Genomic DNA, 23,622 nt, shown 5'->3' with positions numbered 1-23,622 from the left:
TATATCTCTCTTTCTCTCATCTCATTCCTCATTCTTGGCAAAATCCAGGCAGAATTATTAATACATGACATGAAAATGTAAAAACTGGCCCCCGGTGGCAATAAAGAGCAGAAAATGGGGTATTAAAGGAAAAGGAAAGTGACAGCAGAGGAAAGAAGAAACAGAGAGAGGGAGAGAGAGGACTGAGAGAGAGAAGGAGGGGATTGGATCATTGTGTGATAAGGGATGTCAGTTAGGCTGTGATATCTGTAGTGTTGTCTTAACACTCAACAGAGGCGTTGAAGAGGGTTAATACTTTTCAGATCTGAGAGAAGGGAGAGGATGAAAGGAACTAAATTTAGCAATGTAGATACAAGAGGGAGACAGACAAGGTGAATGAAAGTAAAAAATCCAAGAGAAAAGCAACTGTAAGTGTTTTACATACTGGACAGTAGTGGAGATGCGCAGACGTCGGATGCCCGGTGTGGGGAACTGGCGAGAGTTGATGTATGAAACTTTCCTCACAGCAGCATTCATGTTCTCCAAGTCCTCTCCCTCCATTACCAGGATGGACTGGGCTGGGTTAAAGTGGAACTATGGAAAGAGGAAACAGATGTTAGATGGATAAAATGTTAACAAGGAAGCTTTGAAGCTGCACTCAGTCACTTGTAATTGAGATGCTTTAGATTTTCCCTGCCTGGTGTCAGGTGTGGACACAAGCAGGAAATCTCTGCGTACAACAACTGAAGGCCAATTACATGGCCAAGTTAACCTGCAGTGGGCCCTTTGGCAAGAATAAGCTGCTTGCTTCCCACAGATGCAATATGAGCAGTTTGTTTATGCTGGAATACGACCAGACTCCAGATCTGCTGTGTGGTTACTTGATTAAACCCATTCATTTAGAAAAAAAAGCAAAATATAACCACGAAACTGAAGTAATGATGGTCTTAAAATCACATTTATAGACAGGGATCCAATTTGAGACGAACTTTTATATGAGGTAATTAAGCACAAAACACCTTACAAGTACAATAACTGACTTTTCTGGCCACTGTAGCACACATTGTAAACTGATAAAGTTATTATGGCAAAAATACCACATTTTATTTTCACATCCAGCAGACACAGAGCAAAACATTTGCATTCATTTGATGGCATGTTTTTGGCTACGGTGGTGTCCACTAACCCCTGAGAGAAATATCTCTCGGCTCTTTAGCTGCTCAGTGCTTGTTCACCAGCTAATTGCGATATTTGTCTGGCTCCTGTTTGATGCTGGACAGGTATTGTACAGTGGGTTCATCAGAGTTGCCCGTTGCTACTAGAAACAACACAGATGAGAGTGGTAGGAGTGAACCAAAACAATAAGCTCAAAGAGGCTAAAGTGTCCTGCAGTGCTGAGGAGAGCTGTAGAGTCTGCTGATGATTCTCTGTGGGTTGGTTACGAAGCAACCAGTGGCACATTCTACACAGTTATTTAATCCATTTTTAATACAGAAATATTAAATAGAGCTTTAAGGCCCTTATCATGTCAGCTGGTACGTGATTTAGTGTTGCATATCCCAAAAACATGTCTATCTGATGTCAACAAGAAGTGAGTTTGAGGTCAAGACAAAAAAAATGTTTAGCGGTCAATACCCCTCAAGAGCATGTGATGGTGATCAATTCTTGCTAACTTTCAGACAGCCATTGATTTCTATTCATTTCACCGTGCAGTAGTATGACCATCAGTTTGCAGAGAATGGATCTGATGATCCATCAAAGCGAACATTGTTTGCACTGCATCACCATGCAACAGCAGTGTGATTCCATTATCCACTGTGATGGATCACCTATTTTAAGGTGGTTTCAGGCCTTTGTAGATGGATTTTCATCCTGGATGGAAATGAATGGAAACCAGTGTGTGCCTAGAAGACATGGTGGAGAATAATAATAAAATAAATGACCTAAAAGATGAAGAAAACACTGGTATGGCCCTTAAGTCAGTGGGCTAGAGAGTAGTCAGTGGATTCTCTTCACAAGTATACTTTGAAAGGGGTGTGTGTCTCCAGCGTTTGATTGTAGGCATTTGAGGTCCTTCCTTTACAGATGGCTAAGTAGTTTCCTACTATAACTACACTGAGGTCCCCCATCTCCTCAACTGGCTCTCAGCAGCAGGTTGGCAGTATTTCAACTCTCCATGGGGCTCTCCACACACTCCCTCTTCCCTGTCATTTTCCCCTTCACACCTTTTCTTCTCCTGCTGTCTTCTCTCATTTTCCGTTCTCTGTCACTATACTTGCTGCCACCTGCCTCTACCTCCTCCTTTCCTCCATGTTATTCTCCTCTGATTGTGCTGTGCCAGCCCTCCATCTGTTTGGCTAAATGCTGTCCTTAAGCCCCCTGAGGACTTATGGGAGCCAGACTAGTGTGCGGCGAAGAAGAAAATGAAATAGCTCTCAAAAGATAAACTACACTGGCCCTAGAGAGGTTGTCCTCCTCTCCTCTCCCATATCCCCCACCTCATCCCACCGTGTCTTCTCAAAAGGCTGGCAAAGATCTCTTTGCTGCACCACAGCATGGAAAGAGCAGCTAGAGAGAGGAAGAGGGGAAGTGTAAAGAAAGAAAGATATAAAAAGAGTTACAGGGGCTGAGTTTGGGTGTGTAGGTGGGTGGATAGGAGGGGTGGTGGGGTGGTGGCTTTGAGTCTACACAAACCCCCATCCATCTTGTCTGCCCTCTATCTTCCACAATGCAGGGAGATGGATTAGCTGAGCCAGTGAATGGGGGGGTGGCGTGGGGTGGGGTGGGGAGGTGGGGTAGCTGAGGAGTTTCAAGGAAGCCAACTGGTGATTTAGCTGTGGTGATTTAAAGTAATACTACTCTTGTGTCAGCTGGGATCAAAGATTGTGTTTTTGCTTGTGCACACGCCAGAGAAAAATGTATGTTTCATTTTCAAACACTGCTGCTGGAAAGAAGTAGTAACATTTTGGGAAATATGCGATTGCACATATAAAGCTATGGCCAGCAGCTGGGTTGCTTAGCTTAGCTTAGCTTAGCTTAGCTTAGCAACAGACTGGGAAAAAGGGGAAGCAGCTTGCCTCAAAGTGACAAAATCCACCTAGTAGCATCTCTAAACTTCACTAATTAACATGTTAAATATTGTGTGTTTCATCTGTACAAAAATATGTGTAAAAATGACATGTTATGGTTTTACAACTGTAGGACTATTTTTTTCAGACTGGAGAAGTGACTTCCTGGACTACCTGGAGGCAACCTTTAGAGACCTCCTGTTTTCAGTCTTAATGCAAACATTGGCTTTTCAGCTGCTGGCTGTAGCTTTGTATTTAACTCTCAGCAGAAAAGCAAATGACAAACTGTTCCTTTAAGATGAATTTTAAAGCCAAAGTAACGCTGACAGAGCTGGCATATACTTTATATCTGGAGGCTATTTCAGGTAAAAGTTAGTGAGTGAATGTTATAAAACTTTGAGGAGGAAACTTTGAAGAGGAAATACAGATAATTGCTTAGTGGTGATCCAACGGCGAAGTCTCATAGAGTATAAGGACAATGTTTTCAGTGTTGAAGTACCGGCACTGTTATGCTCTATTCTAACGGAGATGTGTAGCAATGAAAAATAAATGAGGCTTGAGTGTTTGTGTATATGTGTACCATGAATGTGTGTTTGTGTGCATGGACATGTGGATCTGTGTGACTACAAGGTAGTTTTGTCCTGTGTACATTGCTCCTATCTCTTTAAATGTGCATCCTCTTCACTGTAAACTGATGTGATCTGTATCATTGTAACTCTGGGTTGGAAGTCAGACTTCTTGCTGCAGTCTAAGCCTTTGGAGCACCTCATGTGTGTGCGTGTATACCTTTATGTTCTTATCCAGGCTTTCAAGGGAGTTGATGTCCAGTCCCTCTTTGCAGGCCTGCAGACAGGAAATGACTTTCTGACTCTCGATCTTCCCTGGTCGGATGGTCAGTCCGGATAAGCTGCCCCGGAAATACTGCGTGAACCGTGGCTTGGTCACCTCCCCACCTACATGCACAACAACACACACACATAGAGTAAAATATTTCATTAAAATGCCTTGATACTCCACTTTCTCAGAAACCCTTACAATGAGTCACAGAAACGTCAAAGTAGTAGCGGATATTAAATTCCTGGGTTAAGGTTAATCTGCAGTAATCACTACATTTGTCTCTACTGGTGTACGGCCCTAACACACTACGACATCATCAAACTTAGAGTGACCTTGTCAGGTCTTTAATTATGAGTCCTGATGACCAAATTATGGTTAAAATTGGCCTTAACATGCATGTTTTGTGATGCTGCTGTAAAAGTGCAAGTGTTACCCTGCCGGCCCACCCAGGCTAAACAAGAAAAAGTCAACACATTTAAAGTTCTTTTGAACTCCATAAAGGCCAATACCACCAAGAGGAGTCTCCAAACCACTCATTAGCTGAAAGGTTACTAGCTCTGGGTATGAAAACACCTTACCATTCTTTTCCTTCCTTTTATTTATTTCCTCACCTCCTCCTCCCTTGTCTTTGGTGTTCTCCAATTCTGGCTTTATTCCACCAAAGCACTAAAGGTATAGAACAATCCCTTCATCTAATAACATTTGTTATAAAAATAAAAAAAATTTGACCTTGTCCATACATCCAAAACATCAGGAGAATGCAGTGGAGCAATGACTGATGGGCAAAGACAAAATAGGGTGGCTACCAAGAAACCATCTTTCTGTCTCTCTACCAATTTATTTGTCTCGCCTCTCTCATCACACTTCTGTGTCACTTTGTTCCCTCATACATCCGCTCAACAACAATCACTAACCATCACTTAAATTCTTTTGATACTTTTTTTTTTCACTGCTGCAGTGTGTGTCATTATCTAAAATCCAAAAACTCTACATAATCTTCTATTGTCCACATGCCAGTTGCTGTGTTTATCATCCTGTGCATGCTTGTCTGTTTACTACGTATTAAAGAAAAGCCACTACTTGCTTCACTCCTGCAGCCACTGTTGCAATTCCAGTGCACAGGAGGGAAGTGGTTCAGTGATCTTACACTCTTTAGTCCAATTGTTGTAAACTGCATTTGCAAGCATTGGGAGAGCAGAAGCATCTGATCACTCAGATGTTGATGCATGTAGCACCTTGGCATTATATGTAGATTCTCTGCAGGTTTCTAAAGCTATATATATATTTCTGCTCTAAACCAGGGGTGGAAAGAGAGCTGGAAAATTGTACTCAAGTAGAAGCACTGTTACTTTTACTCAAGCACAAGTAAAATTACTTTTGTAAAGATGAACTCAGATACAAGTGCACACCTGTCTGGACTTTTCTACCTGGCTGGACAACACTAGGCTCTGAGTTGTGCTTGTTCGCTGAGCGGCCTCCCAGATACAACAAATTTTATTAGCTCAAGCATCCTTTTACTGCTGAACAAATTGGACTGCCTCAACCCATGCATATGGTAAACAGGCTGTAGAGATCACTCTACCTCTACAGGCTCCCTGTACAATTTATATCTGGTTCAGCCAGCTCTGTTCCTTTTTTTCTGATTATTCCCATCTAATCGCTCTAATGGAACCAATCTGTCTTACTTCTCCTGGAGCGTCAGTAGCCATAAAACATCACAGCTCGGCACAAGATTCAAATCATTGTCTCATTGCAGACAAATACGTTTTTAAACACCAGGTAGCCCACACAAGTTGAGAAACTATACAGTCGTATTGTGTGGCTGTGGCAGATGGGTGTCCAATGCCTCAACCTGAAGGGTCATACGTGGGCACTGGAGGACCTGTGGATGATAGATGTAGTGGGGGCCAAAGCGGTGACAGTGAAATTTGTCAGTTTGTCAGTTGCTACTCTGCTCCACTGTCATGAGTCAAAACAATGCCTCAGCTCTGCCAGGATGAAAATAATAATAATAAATGAATATGTTGATGTATTAGAGCTCCTCTCACAATCTTAATAATAGGGTAAACCTTCGAGATTCAGCTTTAAGAATAGGGCATTGCTAGCCAATGCCTTCTTGGAGGTTACTAGAGTAAAACCACTTCACTCCCAATCCGCCCAGGGTTGTCCTTCTTAGTGTTTGCTGGAGGAGCTCATTTTAGTCTGTGAACCAGGCAACCCAGTTGATGACTGAAGAGGCGCTCTGTTGTATCCGACAGTACCCGGAGTTGGGGGAAATACTCATTTCAGAACCCCTTGGCTTCATCAGACATTGCTTAGCTTGACCCAGGTACCCCATAATTTCCTGCTAAAGGTACAAACACATTTATCACTGGCCTGTGTGATGTTTCCAGGGTGTGAAAAAGTCAGTCAGTGCAGGTGGAGCTGACCACTGCTGGAAATACTTTATCATGCCCTACTTTCCTGGTGTGAAAACGTGACAGAAAAAGACCTTCAGCTTAGAATCATCCCTACGATTGCTGACCTACAACTATATTGTGCACTAAGGCAAGTTGGGTAGAGCTCCCTTATCCCCCCTGGAGCAGATAACAGAGTCCTACCAGTTGATGTCATCAACCCAAGGGAGCTTATTAACCCAGTGGCTTGTCATCTGCCTGCCTGGCTTAACAGACAAGAGAATGATTAAGCCTTTGTCTTGACTGGGCAGATGCAGAAATATGGAAATATGGAGGCAACCTTAACTCTTCCTTAGAGTCTGATTTCATGTCTTTCCAAAGCATACATATAAATACCAGGACTAAATTAGCTCTACCTTATAACACAATGCTATTTTCTTTAAAGGCCCCATATTGTAGAGAGTAAGATTTCTATTCATTTTTTTCATTTTTTTAAGATTATAAAACAGGTCTAGGTTCTATCTTAATACTGTGAAAGTATCAAAGCCTCAGTCCACAGAGAAACACACACAGCCTGTATTCAGAAACTGAGCCTTAAAACCCAGCCGTCAGGGCTTCTGTAACTTTGTGGTGTCACAACAAAGCAGTCACCGCCCTCAGCCGCGCCCCAAGCCCCGCCGGTCTGGATCCACCATCCAGCCTTGCAAGATTTGGTTTCTCTGAGTGTTTAGTGTTTAGTGTCCAATACATTTCTTCTTTGGTAAGGCAGGACCGAGCTGATCTCATTTGCCCTTCGATAGAATGCTGGTTATCCAACTCAGATCAGTGCAATAACCTCACTTATTTTGTGTATTCAAAGCCATCTCCTGCATATCAAAAGCCATCTCCTGCTTTTGCTGATGTCCTGCCAGGTACCAGACAATCAGGGGAATGGAGTCTATCTCATAAAAACACTGGATCATATTTGGATTCTCATATACCAAAGTATGCCAAACCCATTCTTTCCTCTTTCTTCATGCCTCACCTCTTCCCCCCTCCTTCTCCGCTCCTTTCCTTATGACTCAGTAGCTATTTTCTTCCCTATTTCCTGTCCTCTCTCTAGATATCCACCTATCCACTCCGTCCCTCCCTGACAGATGTTATCAATTTAGGCCGTGGCCAGAGAAACCATTAAAGGTCTCAGACAGAGGGTAAAAAAAGAGAGGCAGGGGGAGAGGGGATTACCGAGACGCTGCGGAGCGGGAATGATACGGGTGATAAAACCGCTGATCATTCCACTTTACAGAGACTGGTTTTTACATGGTGTCAGCTCTCTTTGCCTTGCTGTGTGCAGCCCTCCTTGCTCTATAGATCTTCACTCCCCTTTTTTCTCTGCTTTATTTGCGTCATTCCCACAAGAGCAACAGATGAGACTGCAGAGGCTTGGGTTGAGCTGGATACAGGATCATCATTTAAGGGGAAGTGTGAGCGATAGTCTCACTTAACTGTGTGATTGATTGTACGTGTACCTGTAGCAGCGCCTGTGTGTCTGTATTTATTCATTACACTGTACATACTGATTCAATTTGTGCATGTGTGTAATCATCAGCGCGTCTTCATGCATGTTTCCTGCTGGAGGCCCCGGAGGCAGAGCGGCAGTGTGCCATTACACAGAGGGAAAAGAAGAACGAGACGAGAGGAGTGTGTTGCTCTTCGCTGTCTGACAGCCACCCGCTTCTGAACACGGACACACTCCGCCAGGTCAGAGGGTAAAATAGAAGTTGACTGAGTGAAAAGTGCACTGCCAGCACTTACTCCCCGAGGTGAAGGAAGAAGAACGAGCGGGGGCAACACTTCTGTTAGAAAACAGGAGAGAATAGAAATGCACAAATGTACAAGTTGTAGCCAGAGAATTCAGTGCTTTGCTGTTGCAGGGACTCATACTAACAACTATTCTTCATGTGTGTCGATGAGCAATGCAATCCACAGATACCTGCAGGTTAGTTTAGAATATTAGTTCTTTTAATATGTACTCCACTAACACGTCCAGCATCGCATGTCCACAAAGGACTGTACGTGTCGACTGTATAAAGTCATCACCCACAGATAACTCCAAGCTAATCCAAAAATGTACAAAGAGGCGGGGGGCGTGTGTGGAGCTGAGACTTCAGTGCATACCAGTTTGTGGCAAGCATACGCTCACCCACATGTCAATCAAAGCGGCCATACCAGTTTTTGGCACGTCTACGCTGCCGTCATCTCTCAGCCCAATAGGTTATTACTTGGTGTGGACTGTACACAGACTGAAAGCTTGTACTAATGTCTTCTTCTGTCCAAATCTAGTTTCAATTACACCTGGGCTCTTCAAACTTCCTCTTTCCACTTAGTTGTCAGTGTCCTCTGACGCTAATTTGGTCATCGGTCACATCCAGTGAGGGTTTGCATGAATGGACATCCACATGCAGCATAAAATGTATGACCGCACAAACGGCACTTCTTACTGGAACTGCTAAAATACATGGAGTAATACTGTATACAGTATAGGCTTGTTTTGGCTCCTTTTTACCATCTTAATTATCAGGAAAAATTCCTGCACTAACTTGGTGATGTGCAAACCCATCTCCATGGTTACACAATGATTGTATAAGAAATAAAAGTCTATACAGTGCATCACTTTGTCAATGGTTCAAGGTAGGCAGGTGAATTAACAGTATCTTAGCTTCTGAATATATCGGTACAACCACATATCTGCTCTCACACGGTCCTGTCGTTGGTCTGCTTCTCTTTCACACCACAAATAAACCGCACCAGAGTCCTCTTGGGTTTTTAGTCCACACTGGAGTTTGATTGACAGCTTCCACACCAGCCTAAACAAGCCAAACCAAACTGGCCAGAGTACATTTAAACTGAACCAAGCACATTAGGTGTGAAAGCATACCTTATAGACGGATGATGAAACTCAACCTCGTGGTTATGTGGAAGCAGAAAATATAATTTGATACTTTACAGTATCTCAGACTGATACACAGGCCACTTAATGGTCTCATGTTTTACATACGTTATACATCCATAAACGCAATGTAACAGGTCCGTTTTTTTACATTTTTCATGCATAACTACAGCGATTGTGTAACAACTCACTACTGTGCCTGAACGCCTCCTGTGGAGAGCCACATGGAGCACCAGGGCTGCTCACGCCTCATGCCTTCTGTGCAGACATGTTGTAAAACTGCCCCACTAATAAAAATTGATTCATGTGCTGTAGCAGCCCATAATGACAGGTTGAGGTAGGTTTTACACACTGGCTGAATCTCACCACATCACACTGTAATGGTTTCTTTGGATAAATATCTGCATTATGATTATTCTAAATTATATTTATTTGCTGTGGCCGGGACAGAATCTATTTCCATTAGACAATGCTGACTTGCCAGTTAAGCGTTATGAACCATGAAACTACATTGTGAAATTTAATTAAATATTGCAAAAATATCACTGTTGCGTGCAACCCCAACTGCTTTGAGCTGACAAATGTTTTTATTTACTCAGCCATCCATGTGCATACTCCATCTTGTCACATCCTGTCTAAACATGAAGTCATCACATGAGCTGCAGACAGCAGAGGTAACCCCACCACTGCGCTTCTGCAAACGCTGAATTTCTTTTCATCGCATTCAGAGCTGAGGCTTTTCAGGAGCCAGTCGGACAATAAATGAGCTCATCTTTGCGACGTGTTTGCAATCAAGATGCTGGACACTTAAATCTCAGTGCTTTTGAAAAGGCGAGCCGCTGTGGCTAATGGCTTATGTTAAGATTTCAGTGTTGCCTTTACAACTCTTTACTGAGGCTTAGCCCCAAACTAGAAAAGCAGAAATAGTCTCTGAACTCCCTCTTCTATTCAAGGCCCTTTTAATCCTCCTAAAGGCTTGCAGTGTTCAATGAAAGAAATGGGAGGAGGAGGAGGAGGAGGAGTGGGTGGGGGGGTGGTGGTGTCGAGGAGTCACCGCAGCAGATGAAAGCGACATGAAATGACCTGCTCCTGCTCCCGCACAGAAAGATATCTTGACTCTTTATCTAAGGCTAAGCATCACTGAGCAGTCTCATTTAGGCTATCAAATCAACGGTAGGCTGTGCTGTGTGAAAAAGTGCCCTTTCTTCTACCCTTGTGCAATTAGTGGCAGCTATCAGTTTAGAGGACAGTTTAATTGTACGCCTTCATTCAGACTGCTTCAATCGTTTGTCAAAAGCAGACTAAGTGTTCTTCTTAATTACATTGTTCATTCAAGGCCAAAGAACATGTTCAACACTCAATGACTCCTTTAGTAATAATACGTCAGACGGTATTATTTATATTCTTGAACTTGCTCGCACGTAGTAGAAGTATTCAATCAGCAGAAAAGCCAAAATACCTCATTTTACTGTGACTTTTATATCAAAACTTTTACTTCACTTGAATTGTTTCACTTTTAATTGTGCGCAGGATGAATAAATTCTATTAAAGAAAAGTGACTGAATATCTGCACTTTTCAGGCTAAACACTTATCATCATCATCATCACCATCGTCCCCCGGCTCTGCCACACTCACCCTGCCAGCAGGCCCCGACTGTCAGCTGCACGTCAATCTGTGAGGGGTGGATGGGCCAGTCGTCTGTCACCAGGTAGGGGTCGTAGGTCACTCCATCCACGTAGAGCGTCACCACCGGGAACTCCACATTGATGACGTAGTAATGCCACTCCTTGTCACAGATCTGAGGACGAGATAAATACAGAGAATGTCTTTTGAGTTCCTCTTATTACCAAATCATGTTCAGCAGTGCAAGGAAGTCATACATGCCCAGCATAAAAATACATTTAAATACATAATATACATGTTTTTCTTGATGGGGGTGGGGGGATGCCATACAGATTCCAAACACATTAAAATATTAAGTATATGCCACTATAAGAGAGGCCTTTTCCACTATGGGAACGTAACGTCCTGTCAGTTAGCAGATAGCCTGTTTATATTACTACTCCAGACTTTGTTCTGGAATCATGGCTGACTTATTAAACAGAAGCAAAATAGGAGCTAAGACTGCCGTTACTATCCACCGCTGGAGACAGCTCTTGGTGAGTAAAGGAATTAAGTTTGATGCTGAATTTGCACCATTTCTTCTAGACTGGTGAGTAAACAGCTGCTAATGCTCATGTTGGCTGTGTAGCGATAACAAAAAATCTTCCATATAGCATCTTTAAGTGAATAATGTCCAATTCTTCTTTGGTGCTGTGGTGTCTCTGCATCAAAGAAGAAACAATCAAGGTACAAAAAGAGGTTACGCTATTAGCTTGCACAAAGAACAGAGCAGTCTGGCCTTGGCCTTCCTCAGGGAATTAATCCTCACCAAACAACATCTTCTGATGTCAGACGACTGAAAAAACCTGCAACTTCTTAACATTGGAAGCACATATGTTTGAGACAGCAGATTGATTGACAAATTAATTGCTGATGGTGATGTAATTGACTTTCCTTTTTATATGGGGGTAATTATTCAATGATGCACCACTATCTGTATGAAACCAGAGTACAAGTCACCCATTACAAATACGCTATGACAGCAGGTATTCTCTCATCAATTCATGTGAGGAGACGTAAGAGGAAATACGCAGACGCATGCACGCGCACGCACGCACGCACGTACGCACGCACACACACACACACACACACACCATGGCTTGACAGATACAATCTGAGTAGAAACTGAGATTTTTTCCCCCCTGCCATAACTCCTCATTGTTTCTCATATAATTATAGGAGATATAGAAGAGATCAATGAATGTCTTGTCAGAGATCAATTTGTGCCAAAGGGAAGAATCTGTGGTCTGGTTTCTTTAGTTAGAAAAATTTGTGTTTTCCTCTTACAGCTCCACTTTGGGATTCACTGAGTACAGACAGCTCTAATTTTTACATTAATTCTTTGCTGGTGAAGTTTTCAAACTGAATGACTTCCTGTGTGCTGAGCTGAAATGCATTAGTACATTAACTGTTTCACCTTTTCTGATAAATGCTTGACTGTACCGCTCTCTGTCATGCTTGACCATTTCCCCTGTCGTTCCCGTGCATTTTAATTGATTGCAACAAGCCCACTCATGTCTGTCCGTCTGTCTGAGTGCATCAGTCTCTCCCTTTCTTTTCCTCTGCTTTCGGCTCTTCCTCACCTCAGCAGTGCCAGCACTCAGCAGGCCGGTGCTTCACCTCTTCCTCTCAGCTCCTCTCACATAACACGGGACAGCCTTTGAACACTTAGCCTTGGGTAACCTCCCCTCTCTAATGAAGGGCGCTCCACACTCCTGCTTATTAACACTGTGCTAGTGCAGCAGATGGGAGTTCTAATCAATCTAGTTCATTTTCGCTGTTATTGGAGGAGCGAGATACAACATCTGGCCTATTGGTGATCGCTCCGCACAGCTGTTTAACACATATGCGGCATGTTGATCTGCTGAGTCAGAGCTCAGAGTGAATGGGGGGATAATCTGATTGCGGGTTTTGATGGTGCTGCGGATGAGACTGAAAATGATTAGGTGGTAACTAGCTGATTAGCTAGTTAGGATGTTAGGACGTACATACACATGCATGGTAGCCTTTCACCTACAATTCCTGCGCAATTGATATTATGATTTCTCGTGTCTCCAGGATACGTCTTCATCTTGTCCTTTGCTTGTGCTCTTGATCTTTAACGTGTCTGTTGCTTTATCACCTGGATTTTAGAGACTTCTCTTTCAGTCTGGTTACATTTTATTCCTCAGCTGCCACGTGTAATGAACGTTATGTACGTTCGTGAGAACACACACACACTAATCCCTCTGACATTTACACATGCAGACTATTCCCTCCCGTGCTCTGCTGCTTCTTCCCTGTTTCTGCTGTTCAGTATTTCAAAGGGAGCCCCATATGGGATCTGAGCGCCTATTGGGTGACTTCCTCTTGCAGGCTTCAAAGGAGGGAAACCGTGTGGCGCTCTTGCCCAACAGGAGGCTGCTTCTGCCCAGTTGGGGACCCCCTCTCAGGGGTAGACGGAGGGAGAAAATTATGTGGCCACACTACTCGCTACTACTTTGGAAACCAGATGAGGTGAAAAGAGAAAGAGGACAGCAGCAGTTTGGATGCAAATATTTTTAGATAAGTGGCAAAGAGCTGATATTTTGTTCAAATATTTATCATCTGAATATATTAAGTTAGACAGAAACTGACCAGGCAAATGGAAATGTTACGGTAAACTTGGCACCTTCCGCACTTCAGCTTTAAAGACAGTTCTTAAACAAGACTCATTAGCTAGGAAAAGTAATTAAAATGACAGACTCTTCTAAGGAAACAATTCTGACCCCTTTGAGTGAAGAAGAGAAACAGATATTTTGGCTAAAGTATGAGTGGTTTGAGATGTTTTTTTGTTTCTGGTGATAACTGTATTTGACATTATTAAAGCCAAAGACAGATGTAGTTCTTTAAGGGCGGAAACGTTTAACGTTTAACAGACACTTTTTAAACTTACTGGAGGTCAACACTTTCTACTAATAGGATATATTTTGGGTTCAGCATCATTTTAGGCTAAGAGCTGAGAAACTTTGCCAACATAAAATCAATGGGCCTTTGAAAAAGTTAGTGTGGTAATGAGATTGTTGCCTGGTATTCTGAATGTCATCTTGCAAAAACAGTTAACAGTTGTGGCCAGCAGCTGCCTTAGATCGTGTTCAGACAGATAAAAGCACTGCAAGAGAAAACCAAGCCCCTTTATTGATTCAAATAAATATTCATATTAATTTCTGTGTCGGCACATTTCTGGTAGTTTACCGTCTAACGTGAGCATGGTGATTTTGCACTTTACCTCGTTAATGTTACAATGGAGTAATTGCCACTAATAACTTGCATCAAATCTAATATTATAAACCGCTGCACAGTGTTTTCGCATCTGAAGTCTTAAAACTCATGGGTTTATTAGTCAAAGCAGCCCTTTGATTCTCCCAGATTCTCTTAAACCTGAAAAACAAGCCCACGCCAACAGTCCCTTGGTTTTCTTTAATGCAGGGCTGTTTCCTAAGGATTCACAGATGTCCCCTAAATGCCTGACATGCAGACTATCACTTGACGTACAATTTCCAGATGTCCCTTGAATGCCTTGCATACAGAATATCGGTAGACACAACAATTTAAAGCTGTTACCTAAACTCCTCACATGCAGACTATCGGTAGACACTACATTTTACAGATGTCACTTAAACGCCGCACATTCAGGCAATGGGTAGATTCAAACTACATCACACATCATCAGGGACCCCACTTAAGGCAACAGCAGTGCACTGTATAGTGTTTTTATGGGAGGTGTAAGTGGGTTTATGGTTGTCATTACAAAATGTGGCAATATGAGGGGCTATCAGGGGCCCATTTTCCCCTTGGGGGCCCCAAGCATTGCCTGGTTTGCCTCTATTGATGGTGCATCTCTGCCTAATACAATTTGGTTTCCTTTATATGTGGTGCATTTATAGCCTCATAGGGCTACTATGATGCTGTAAACTTTAAGTCTTGTTAACCACTCACTCAATAGACATAGACTGCTGTTCAGCATTGGAAAAAAACCCCAAAGGTTATGAAGAACTTGGCTCAGACAATTAAATTAGTCATAGTCAGGCTGACGGAGTGTGAGTGGTTAAGTTTCAGACTCCAGTGAAATGTAATCCAGTCGACAGCGATGTCACAACGCTCGGCATCTTGTCAGAAAAATGATTAGAACTTGAATGAACAGGTGCAGTGCTATGCATGGGCAGATGCCAGCCGCACACAAATAGCGAACCTTTGTTGTGTGTCTATTTACTGTGTGTGTGTGTGTGTGTGTGTAGGTGGTGTCCATTAAAACAATTCAGAACTGAAAATAACACAAAGCAGCATCCACTGTTGCACAAACCCAAAGCTAAACACATCTGAATAAAGCCACAGGCCACTGTGAGAGTGTGTACAGTCTAAGTGTAAATGAGTGGTGTGTGTTTGTGTGAGAAAGCGTGAGACAGCGATTCCACAAGGATATACCACTTGTAATAACACCCACCCACTAACAGTCACGCATACATGAATGCAGAGACATCAATCCGATGCCATTAATTGTCGACTTCAAAAACTTCAAAGCCAAAGTTAAAGTTATGGAGAGCAGCTCTGGCTCGCCTAGCTTATGAAAGCAAAGCAAAAAGTTTTGTATTCCCAAACCCCTCCACTTTCCTGTGTCTCTGCCTGATGCAAATTGACAGATGGAAGGGATGAATGAAATAAATAACCACACAAACAAAGTAGAGGAGGACATGAAACAACCAGAGGACAAAGAAAGTGAAAGCAAGAGTGAAGGAGGTAGAGAACGGAAACATCACACATCAAAGATCCCTCATCATCTCTTGGGGCACTCGACGGCGAGAAGAAAACAAAATTGCTATCTGCCCCCCCCTCGCATTCTATCACACTCTCGTTTTCTCTATGCAGTTTATTTGGTCTCTTTTCTTCTCGCCTGTCTCTCCATTAGAACATGACTGTGGGAGTTGTTGCCTCAAGTCCTTTGGAGTTGAAAGTCTTTAAGAGATCTGTCACCTAACCCAACCTTCTAGCTTCAAACAAGAGATGGAGGAATGAGATAGAGATGGCAGAAGAATGAAGAGGGATGGGGGTGATCTGAGATCAGCAGGGGCAGAGAGATGATGGAGAGGGAAAGAGGAAGGGCGGAGATTAAAGAAAGAGAGGGAAGAAGAGAAAGGGAGTATGAGGAAGATGACAACCTTTATTACACGGCTGACGATTCAAGGAACGCTTAATTAAAGAAGTAAAGTAAATTATTAGAGAAATAGTTTGACATTTTGTGAATACGGTTATTTGCTTTTTTGCCAAGAGTTTAGAGCCCTACCAGTCTCAAGTCTGCACCCTAAATACAAAGCTAGCAACAGGTTAGCTTAGCTTACCTGAAGACCGGAACAAGGGGAGCTAGCCAGGTTCCTATTCAAAGGTCAAAATAACTGCTAGCCTGCTAACACTTTTAAAGCTTATAAACCACTGTAAAACTTAAGTTTAAACAAATACGACAGCATATTAATTAGTCAGTTTTAAACATGCACACTCTGGTTAGCAGTTTTAGCTAACTCTCTTCTAGTTGTAGCCAGTCTTGCAAAATTACAGATTTTCTTGCTAGCCAGAAGAAAAAGTGACTATGACAAATCTAGCAACTTTTTGGCCAGGCGTTAACCTATTTCCCTTGAGGAGAGTCTTTTAAATGTTCAAGATCATGTCAAGATTTAGTTTTTATGGTGAGGACAGTCTCAATAGACCCTAAAGGTGCTAGTATGCTTCAGACTAAGTGCTTGTCAGATCATCAAACTGTATCTGAAACCTACCACTATCAAAGGGTCAGCGTCCGATCATATTTTTAACTTACTAAAACCAACAATCCAACAAAGTGATCAGCCAAACACAACACCATGAAAACCTATGAGAGCAGATTGTCCAAAAGCGTGTGCTGTTATTCCCATTTTTACTATTCATCACGTCTCAACTCTCTCTTCAACGACAGGCTCTTCACCCCGTCTTTGAGTGAGGCCATTTGAAACAGGTATAAACATTTTGCCTTTGGACATGGCCAGACGACACTTCATACGAATGAGCTCGTTCCAAGAACCCTGGCCTTTAAGAAAGCATAAGAACAACAGCCAAGCTATCGTTGTATGCCAAGATGCCCTGTACATCATAAAGGTCCCCTTGGAAATCCATCAAATGTTTTATTTATATCCTGGTTAAAAATTCCAGAAGCTAACCTCACTGCCAGAGATTAAGTGTAAAGTATCTAAAATAATTAGTTTTGAGTTTCAACTACTGCTCCAAAAACTGAGCACTAAACTTGACAATTATACGCTTTTCAAAGACAGAATTTGTTAAAGGGTTATCTATTGCATCAGGTGTCATCAGGTGATGAATTAAGTCATGTGTACCAGTGACCAGACAAAGACAAGAAAAATGCCTATAAACATTAGGTTATTTTTAGCTTCTAGTGTGGACATGGGGAACAGGACTGAGGAGAGGGAGGGAAGGGTGGCAGAAAGAGGAAGTAAAAGAGGTGGAGGCAGGGAGTTAAGAGGGGGAGGAGGTCCTATAGGGCCTTCTGGAGGAAGGATCCAAAACAGAGATTGATGAGCGTTGGAAACAAGGTGACTTTAAGGAGGGGTGGGGAGGAGGAGCCAAGGAGGAAATGAGAAAGTTAGTGTGAGGGCAAAGTGAAAGAAGAGGTGTAAAATGAAGGTATTGGCTGAGGGGAGGGGAGGGGGTTGGATGGCAGGGTACCAAATGATCCTGGAAATGATCACATTAGAACAAAGGAGATATAGTTTTGTACCATTTAAATGAAATCAGTGACTTTGATGTTGTAATTGTTAGGAGTCAGTGTAATGATGCTAAACCTTTGCATGTGAAAGCAGTGGGTTTATGCAAATTATAATATATACAAAAATAAAGAAACAGAAGTCAAATTTTATTACTGGCACTGTCACCTCAGAGAGTTGCATGTTCTCCCTGCTTTAATGTGAGTTCTCTCCAGGTGCTCTAGTTTCACTGTCTAAAAGATAGGAATAGTAGGTGGTACAAATAGTCGTGCTATTGCCCTTGACCAAGGCACTGGCCTTGAACCAGATTTAAATCAGTCTGAGATGATCAATGATTTGGTTTACAAAAACTAAAATGACCAATGTGCCATAATTTTTATCCTGAGCTGCACATTTTACACTTTACAATTTCTTTCTTATATTTGATAACTGGTCACCCTTTTCTTCTCCCTTTGGAAATAAAACCATTTAAATGTTCATCTGTCAGATGCAATATTTAGCAAAAGTAGTTCATACAAAAGAGTAATAGGGGCAGCAAAATGACAGTAAGGTCAGTTACACATATCTATTTGAAGTGCTAACATATGCCAACATTAGCTAACACTAGCTGATTTAAGGTATTAAGGATAGCAGCAAAGTAAGCAATGACAAGTACAACAGCAGTGGCGATCAATAACTGTGGTGGGCCTCAGGCAAAGAAGCCCATCGAAGAATCCGCTAACCCTCCCACATGCCGACTATTCACAGACGCTACAATTTACAGATGTCCTCTAAATGCCTCACGTGCAAACTATCGGTAGTCGCAAGAATTTACACATTTTTCTGATTACGGTGGCTTTTGGGGCAACAGCAGTGAATTGTGCAGTGTCTTTACGGGAAGTTTAAAGGGGCTTATAATTATCATTGCAAAATGTACCAATATGACGGGCCATTTTCCTCTTCCCCCAAACATTTGCCTGGTTTGCCTCTTTTGAGGCCTTGAATTGAGGTATTTTATCTCTTTTAACATCCACTAAACGCCATATGCTAAAATGTGGTTCTACAAATTGTCTGAAAATCAGACATTTTGTCACAAATTGTTGTGTAAAAGCTCAATTATTCTTAGTATCATTAAAGCAAAGCTCTCATGCAGGCCCATTTGTCTGGCCTCAAAAAAATACTTAATCTCCAGATTCATTAGCAGAAGGGCTGTTTACTAACACATAATTGCCATAAATCATCATCAGCTCTGTGTCAACATGAAAACTATTATCATGTCAGTTGTTGTGGGCATTCAAAATTGGGTGTCTGAGAGTCTATAATTACAAAAATAGAAGAAACAATTAAAAAGAGACTAAAAGCGGAGGAATAGTTTCTGGTGCATGTGTGTATGTGTTTGTCTATACAGGATGTCCTGAGTGCACGTCTGTGTGTGTGTGTCAGTGTATGGGAGAAATACTTGAAGGTGACTATGAATTACCGGCTGGCAAAAGTGACTAATTAGAATGGCAATTATACAGCTGCTCCCAGCAGAGACTGGGAGTCAACAGCCAAATGACCTCTTCATAAGCTCATAATGGGCCACAGGCACATACACGCATACACACACACACACACACAACACACACAACACACACACACACACACACACACACACACACACACACAACACACACACACACACACACACACACACACACACACACACACACACACACACACACACACACACTGGGTTTTTAGGCTGCATGCCCATTTTAGTGAGACTGATCACATTGACTTTCTCACCCTGTTGGGTTTATATGGAGCAACAGAGTGGAGAAAGAACTGTGTAATAGGATGAATGGGGGGGGGGGGGGGGTCCTGGTGGTCCAGTGGTCTAAAGTACATACAGTACCATGTATACAGTATTCAGCATCCTTGGTTTGAATTGGTTGATGTCACTGGTTATGAGCCTGTCTACTGTAAGTTGTCCTTAAACCCGTATTCTTGTTTCCTTGGTAGTGAAAACAACAAAAATTACTACTACTTTCCTTGTTGGTCCATGAAGGCCTCATTTACAACAAATGAACCATAAGTTGTAAAGTTGTAAACATGAATCCACATGGCTGATTTTCATTGGACGGATTTGGTGACCTACTTATCTCCTTTCATCGGTGCTACACTGATAGTGGACATGATCCTGTGGGAACAAAAATAAAGGCAGAGCTCATTCTGGCTACTGACAGCAACTCATACTGCACTTCTCTGTCCTTGTATTGTTTATTTGTCTTGCGTGGTGATCACAAAGCGCTCACACGGAGAGGCCACAAGACTGGTTGGCAAAAATATTATATTCTACTGGATTAAGAATTCATTGGTTAACAAGTTTGATTTTTTTTGTTAAATTTGCACTCACTCATTCTGTGCATGATTGTGATTGTAAAATGTTTTTAATTTGAGTTGATGAAAAAAAGTTTAAATGATGTAGTAACATGCCCCTGCCTTTTTTTGTCTTGTGCATCTTGGGAAATCAGAGCACTTTGGCACACTGTCATAACGCAGCAATCAAGTTGTGGAAAGAAAATGATGTTACAACAGCCTAAATTAAAGATTAAAATGATTATGTTCCTGCCTATTGCTGTGTTCTGAGCTTCATTAATATCTCGTCTGGTCTGTTCTCTGAATAAACTGTGTGTCTTACAAGACGCAATCTTCACAGTGGTGTGGGTTCTCCTAGAGCACCAGCCTTCCTGACATTTAGGCAGCAATCTGAGGCAAAGATCCTGTTTGAGGTGAAAGGGACGGGTGCATGGAGTGTTCTGAAAACTGAAAGTCACCTATTAAAGTCTGGCTCATTGATTGGGCCGCACTATCAGCACGGTCAGCAGCTGCAGCAGAGGCTGTGACCCACAGCTCGTGAAGACAATTAAAACCCTTAGCACCTAATTGCAGCAATTTGCGTCAAAAAGCGAACTCCTCTGAATCACAACTCTATTAAAGCTGAACACAAACACATGATACAGAACATTTTTAGATTAAGTGTGGCTTAAACCTTCCTAACATATAATTGTCTCCAATGTCCATGGCAAATAAACATCCATAAATCTACTTGAGAGAGAAAACTCCAGAACTTGAATGAGAACCTTAGAAGTTTTGATCAGTATCAATTACTTTGATTAGTATCACTATGGATTACTTTGTATGAAAAGTAATCCACTGATATTTTTGGTACAACGGAAACATGAACTGCTAATAGCTTTTGGCTAGCTTTTAATTTGCTAAAATATAAACACATATAGTGTCAGACTTTGAAAACCCCCAGGTTAAAAGAACTAGTGAATGCGTATGTTCACTAAAACACTCACACTAAATTGTGAACTCACAAAAACAGCTGAAGTAGATTTTTCTAATTCCCTCTAATCAGAGTTGCACATGTCCTTTATAATTTCCTATGAATAGAAAAAAGTCTGTTGACAACCAGGAACAACAAAGGAACAAAAGTGCTTAGATTATCAGAGGAAAATAAATAAGGTAAATAAACAACATTTAAAACCTGGCAGGACGTTTTCAGGCTGACAGAAAATCAGAAAAAACTGAAAACAAAAGACACTAAACATGCACTCACTGCAGAATGTGCATGTTTAGTGTCTGTAAGTCAAATGGAGAGGCATGATATCTTACCTGTCTATGTTTCATCTCATTTGAATGTGCTTTTAAGAATACCTCATTGTTTTACAGTGGCACAAAAAATAAACAAAACTCAATAAATAAATAAAGAAGAAAATCCCTGCTATAATTTAAAATTGATTTGTGCTCTTTGTTCATGTGCAACACAGATGAGGGTGTGAGATTGTTTGCTGCTGGATATGAGAAATGGTGAATGAGGAGCACGTTACACCAACAAAACAACTAAAAAAACAAAAACAGGTATTTTATTTTGTAACTGTGTTTGTGTGTGACACACTGAACTCCTCACCATCAGTCTGTTTGCAGACACACAGTCCTTTTCCTTTAACTGTCTAAAAAAACACACACTTGCACAAATAATTAACATAATTTCCTAGTGCTAGTTTTGGGAACACTTCGGCCCACATAAGTGTCCCTCACGTATTTCACTTTGGGTTTGTTAGCAAACAGAGAATATTCACTTACAGAAACTGTCATTACCTCATTTCACCCCCAGTTGGAAACTCAGCTGGGCGTCTCCATAGCTGCCCCACAAAGTCAAGCTGTGCTGTAGCTTCAGCTGTGAACCACCACTGTCTGTAGCAGTATCTAGTGTTTTCTGATATTTCGAGACAGTGTAAACAGACAGTACTCTGGGTGTATTCAGTATTTTCGTATTCGAGTTGTGGCTGGATGGATGGAATGGAGGGATTCTATTCTTGAGGTAAATGATACGAACCAAATATTCGTCCTTTAATATCACCCTCTCTCTTACCATCTTCCCCTTTTATTCTCAAGTCTGGACTGATAAATGCAACTACGCTGCAACATTTATTACTGTACTTTAAATTCTATTCAGACAGAAATCCTCTGATCTGAGTGCGATAGCAATCGGTTTGGACCAGGAGAGCACTAAAGTCTCACACCGGCACCAAGGGTGTGACTTTGTGTACAGTATGTGCAGGGGTTTAATTGAGGCCTTGAAGGTTGAGAGCCTGGAGGGAGTATTGAGATTAATCACACCTTTAGGCTACAATTAGAGAAAAACAATCAAAATCCTGGGCTGGTTTGGGTTAAGTGATGTCCATGAAGGACATAACATAATGTCCAAGAATATTTGATGCCTGGTGGGAAGTCTCTCGGCATACTAATGAGTATGAGCTAACTGGCTTTATACTCATCTTCTTAAAGTGAACTATCACTTTAACTTACCAAAAGCAGATATATGTGTGATGTTAAAGGGCTTTTCCTTGGGCCTGGCTTCAGCCAGCTGTGTTAAGGTGCTGTTGATATTGTGAACACCTTGTAGGAAATGCAGCATGTTTGTCACTAAATTAGGTTCATTAGCAGAACTGTTTTTCAATAAAACCAGATCTAATCAACCAGATGTGGACATATTCTGCACTATTTGGTCAGCGATAAAAAAGTTTTAAATATTTCCAGAAGGATTAGCTCAAACAGAAACAGCCACACTGAGATCGTGAAGGGGCTGAAGGTGACAAGCTTTTTGTTGTGGTTTGTAACCAGCACACCTCCAACATGTTAAACAACTTGACCTTTCTGTTGAGTGCAGCAGAAAAAACACTCATACCACAGAATGGCATGGTGTGTTTAGCCTCCCCACCTTGGAAAAAAGTCTATTCGATAGAAGATAACAAAAAGTTCCTTCCACTCATTGCACAACTACGAAGACGCAGGCTGAAGTGAAGTGCTGCAGGTGAGTGTGTGGGTGTTGTGGGACGTTGGGTCCTTCTGGTAGAGAGACTGTGACAAAAGAAAAAAATCTGTGATTGAAACGGTTTATTTTGTTTTTCCAAATTTATTCTTGAATAGTTGGGACATGAGGAGCACAGTAAGAAATACTTTTAATTGTTTTAAAAGACATGTCCTGTTTGAGTGAAAGCAGTAGTAGTAGGCTAAAGTAGGTCAGGCTCGCTTCAGGTCACTTCCTTTGTTGTTTTGGCTCCACTTGTTGGAGAAAGTCTATGTGGTGCCATGGCAACAGGTAGTGTTGGTGTGACACTGGCATTATATTCTTAGCAGTGCAGTGCATGGAATCCTTCAGATACAGGTCAGGGGCTTCAGTGAATGTTCACATCAAACATCAGAATGGGGAAGAAATGTGATCTCAGTGACTTTTGATGATTGTTGGTGCCAGAAAAGCTGGTGATCTCCTGGGATTTTCACACACAGCAATCTCTAGCGCTTTTACTGAGACTGGTGAGAAAAACAAACCCAAAAAAATCCAGTGAGCAGCATTTCTGCAGTATCAACAGCATGAATCCAGGGACCCAACCTGCCTTGTGTCAACTGTCCAGGCTGGCAGTGGTGGTGTAATGGTGTAGGGAATGTTCTCTTGGCC

At 41.9% G+C, this 23,622-nt stretch overlaps 1 protein-coding gene across 1 annotated transcript in view; it reads right to left on the bottom strand.

Moving 5' to 3' along the window:
* LOC130167535 (calsyntenin-2-like) overlaps positions 1-23,622 on the bottom strand; it is a 255,034-nt gene that overhangs the window by 35,804 nt on the left and 195,608 nt on the right. The window contains exons 9-11 of the mRNA XM_056373821.1: positions 10,846-11,008; positions 3,834-4,000; positions 425-573 (exon numbers count right to left, since the gene is read on the bottom strand). Coding sequence (XP_056229796.1) covers positions 425-573; positions 3,834-4,000; positions 10,846-11,008 — 479 coding nt within the window. The remainder of the gene's footprint in view (positions 1-424; positions 574-3,833; positions 4,001-10,845; positions 11,009-23,622) is intronic.

Source organism: Seriola aureovittata, chromosome 4, assembly GCF_021018895.1.
Source record: "Seriola aureovittata isolate HTS-2021-v1 ecotype China chromosome 4, ASM2101889v1, whole genome shotgun sequence".
NCBI lineage: Eukaryota > Metazoa > Chordata > Actinopteri > Carangiformes > Carangidae > Seriola > Seriola aureovittata.
The sequence above is the reverse complement of the archived record's forward strand: the minus strand, read 5'-3'. Positions and strand labels throughout refer to the sequence as shown.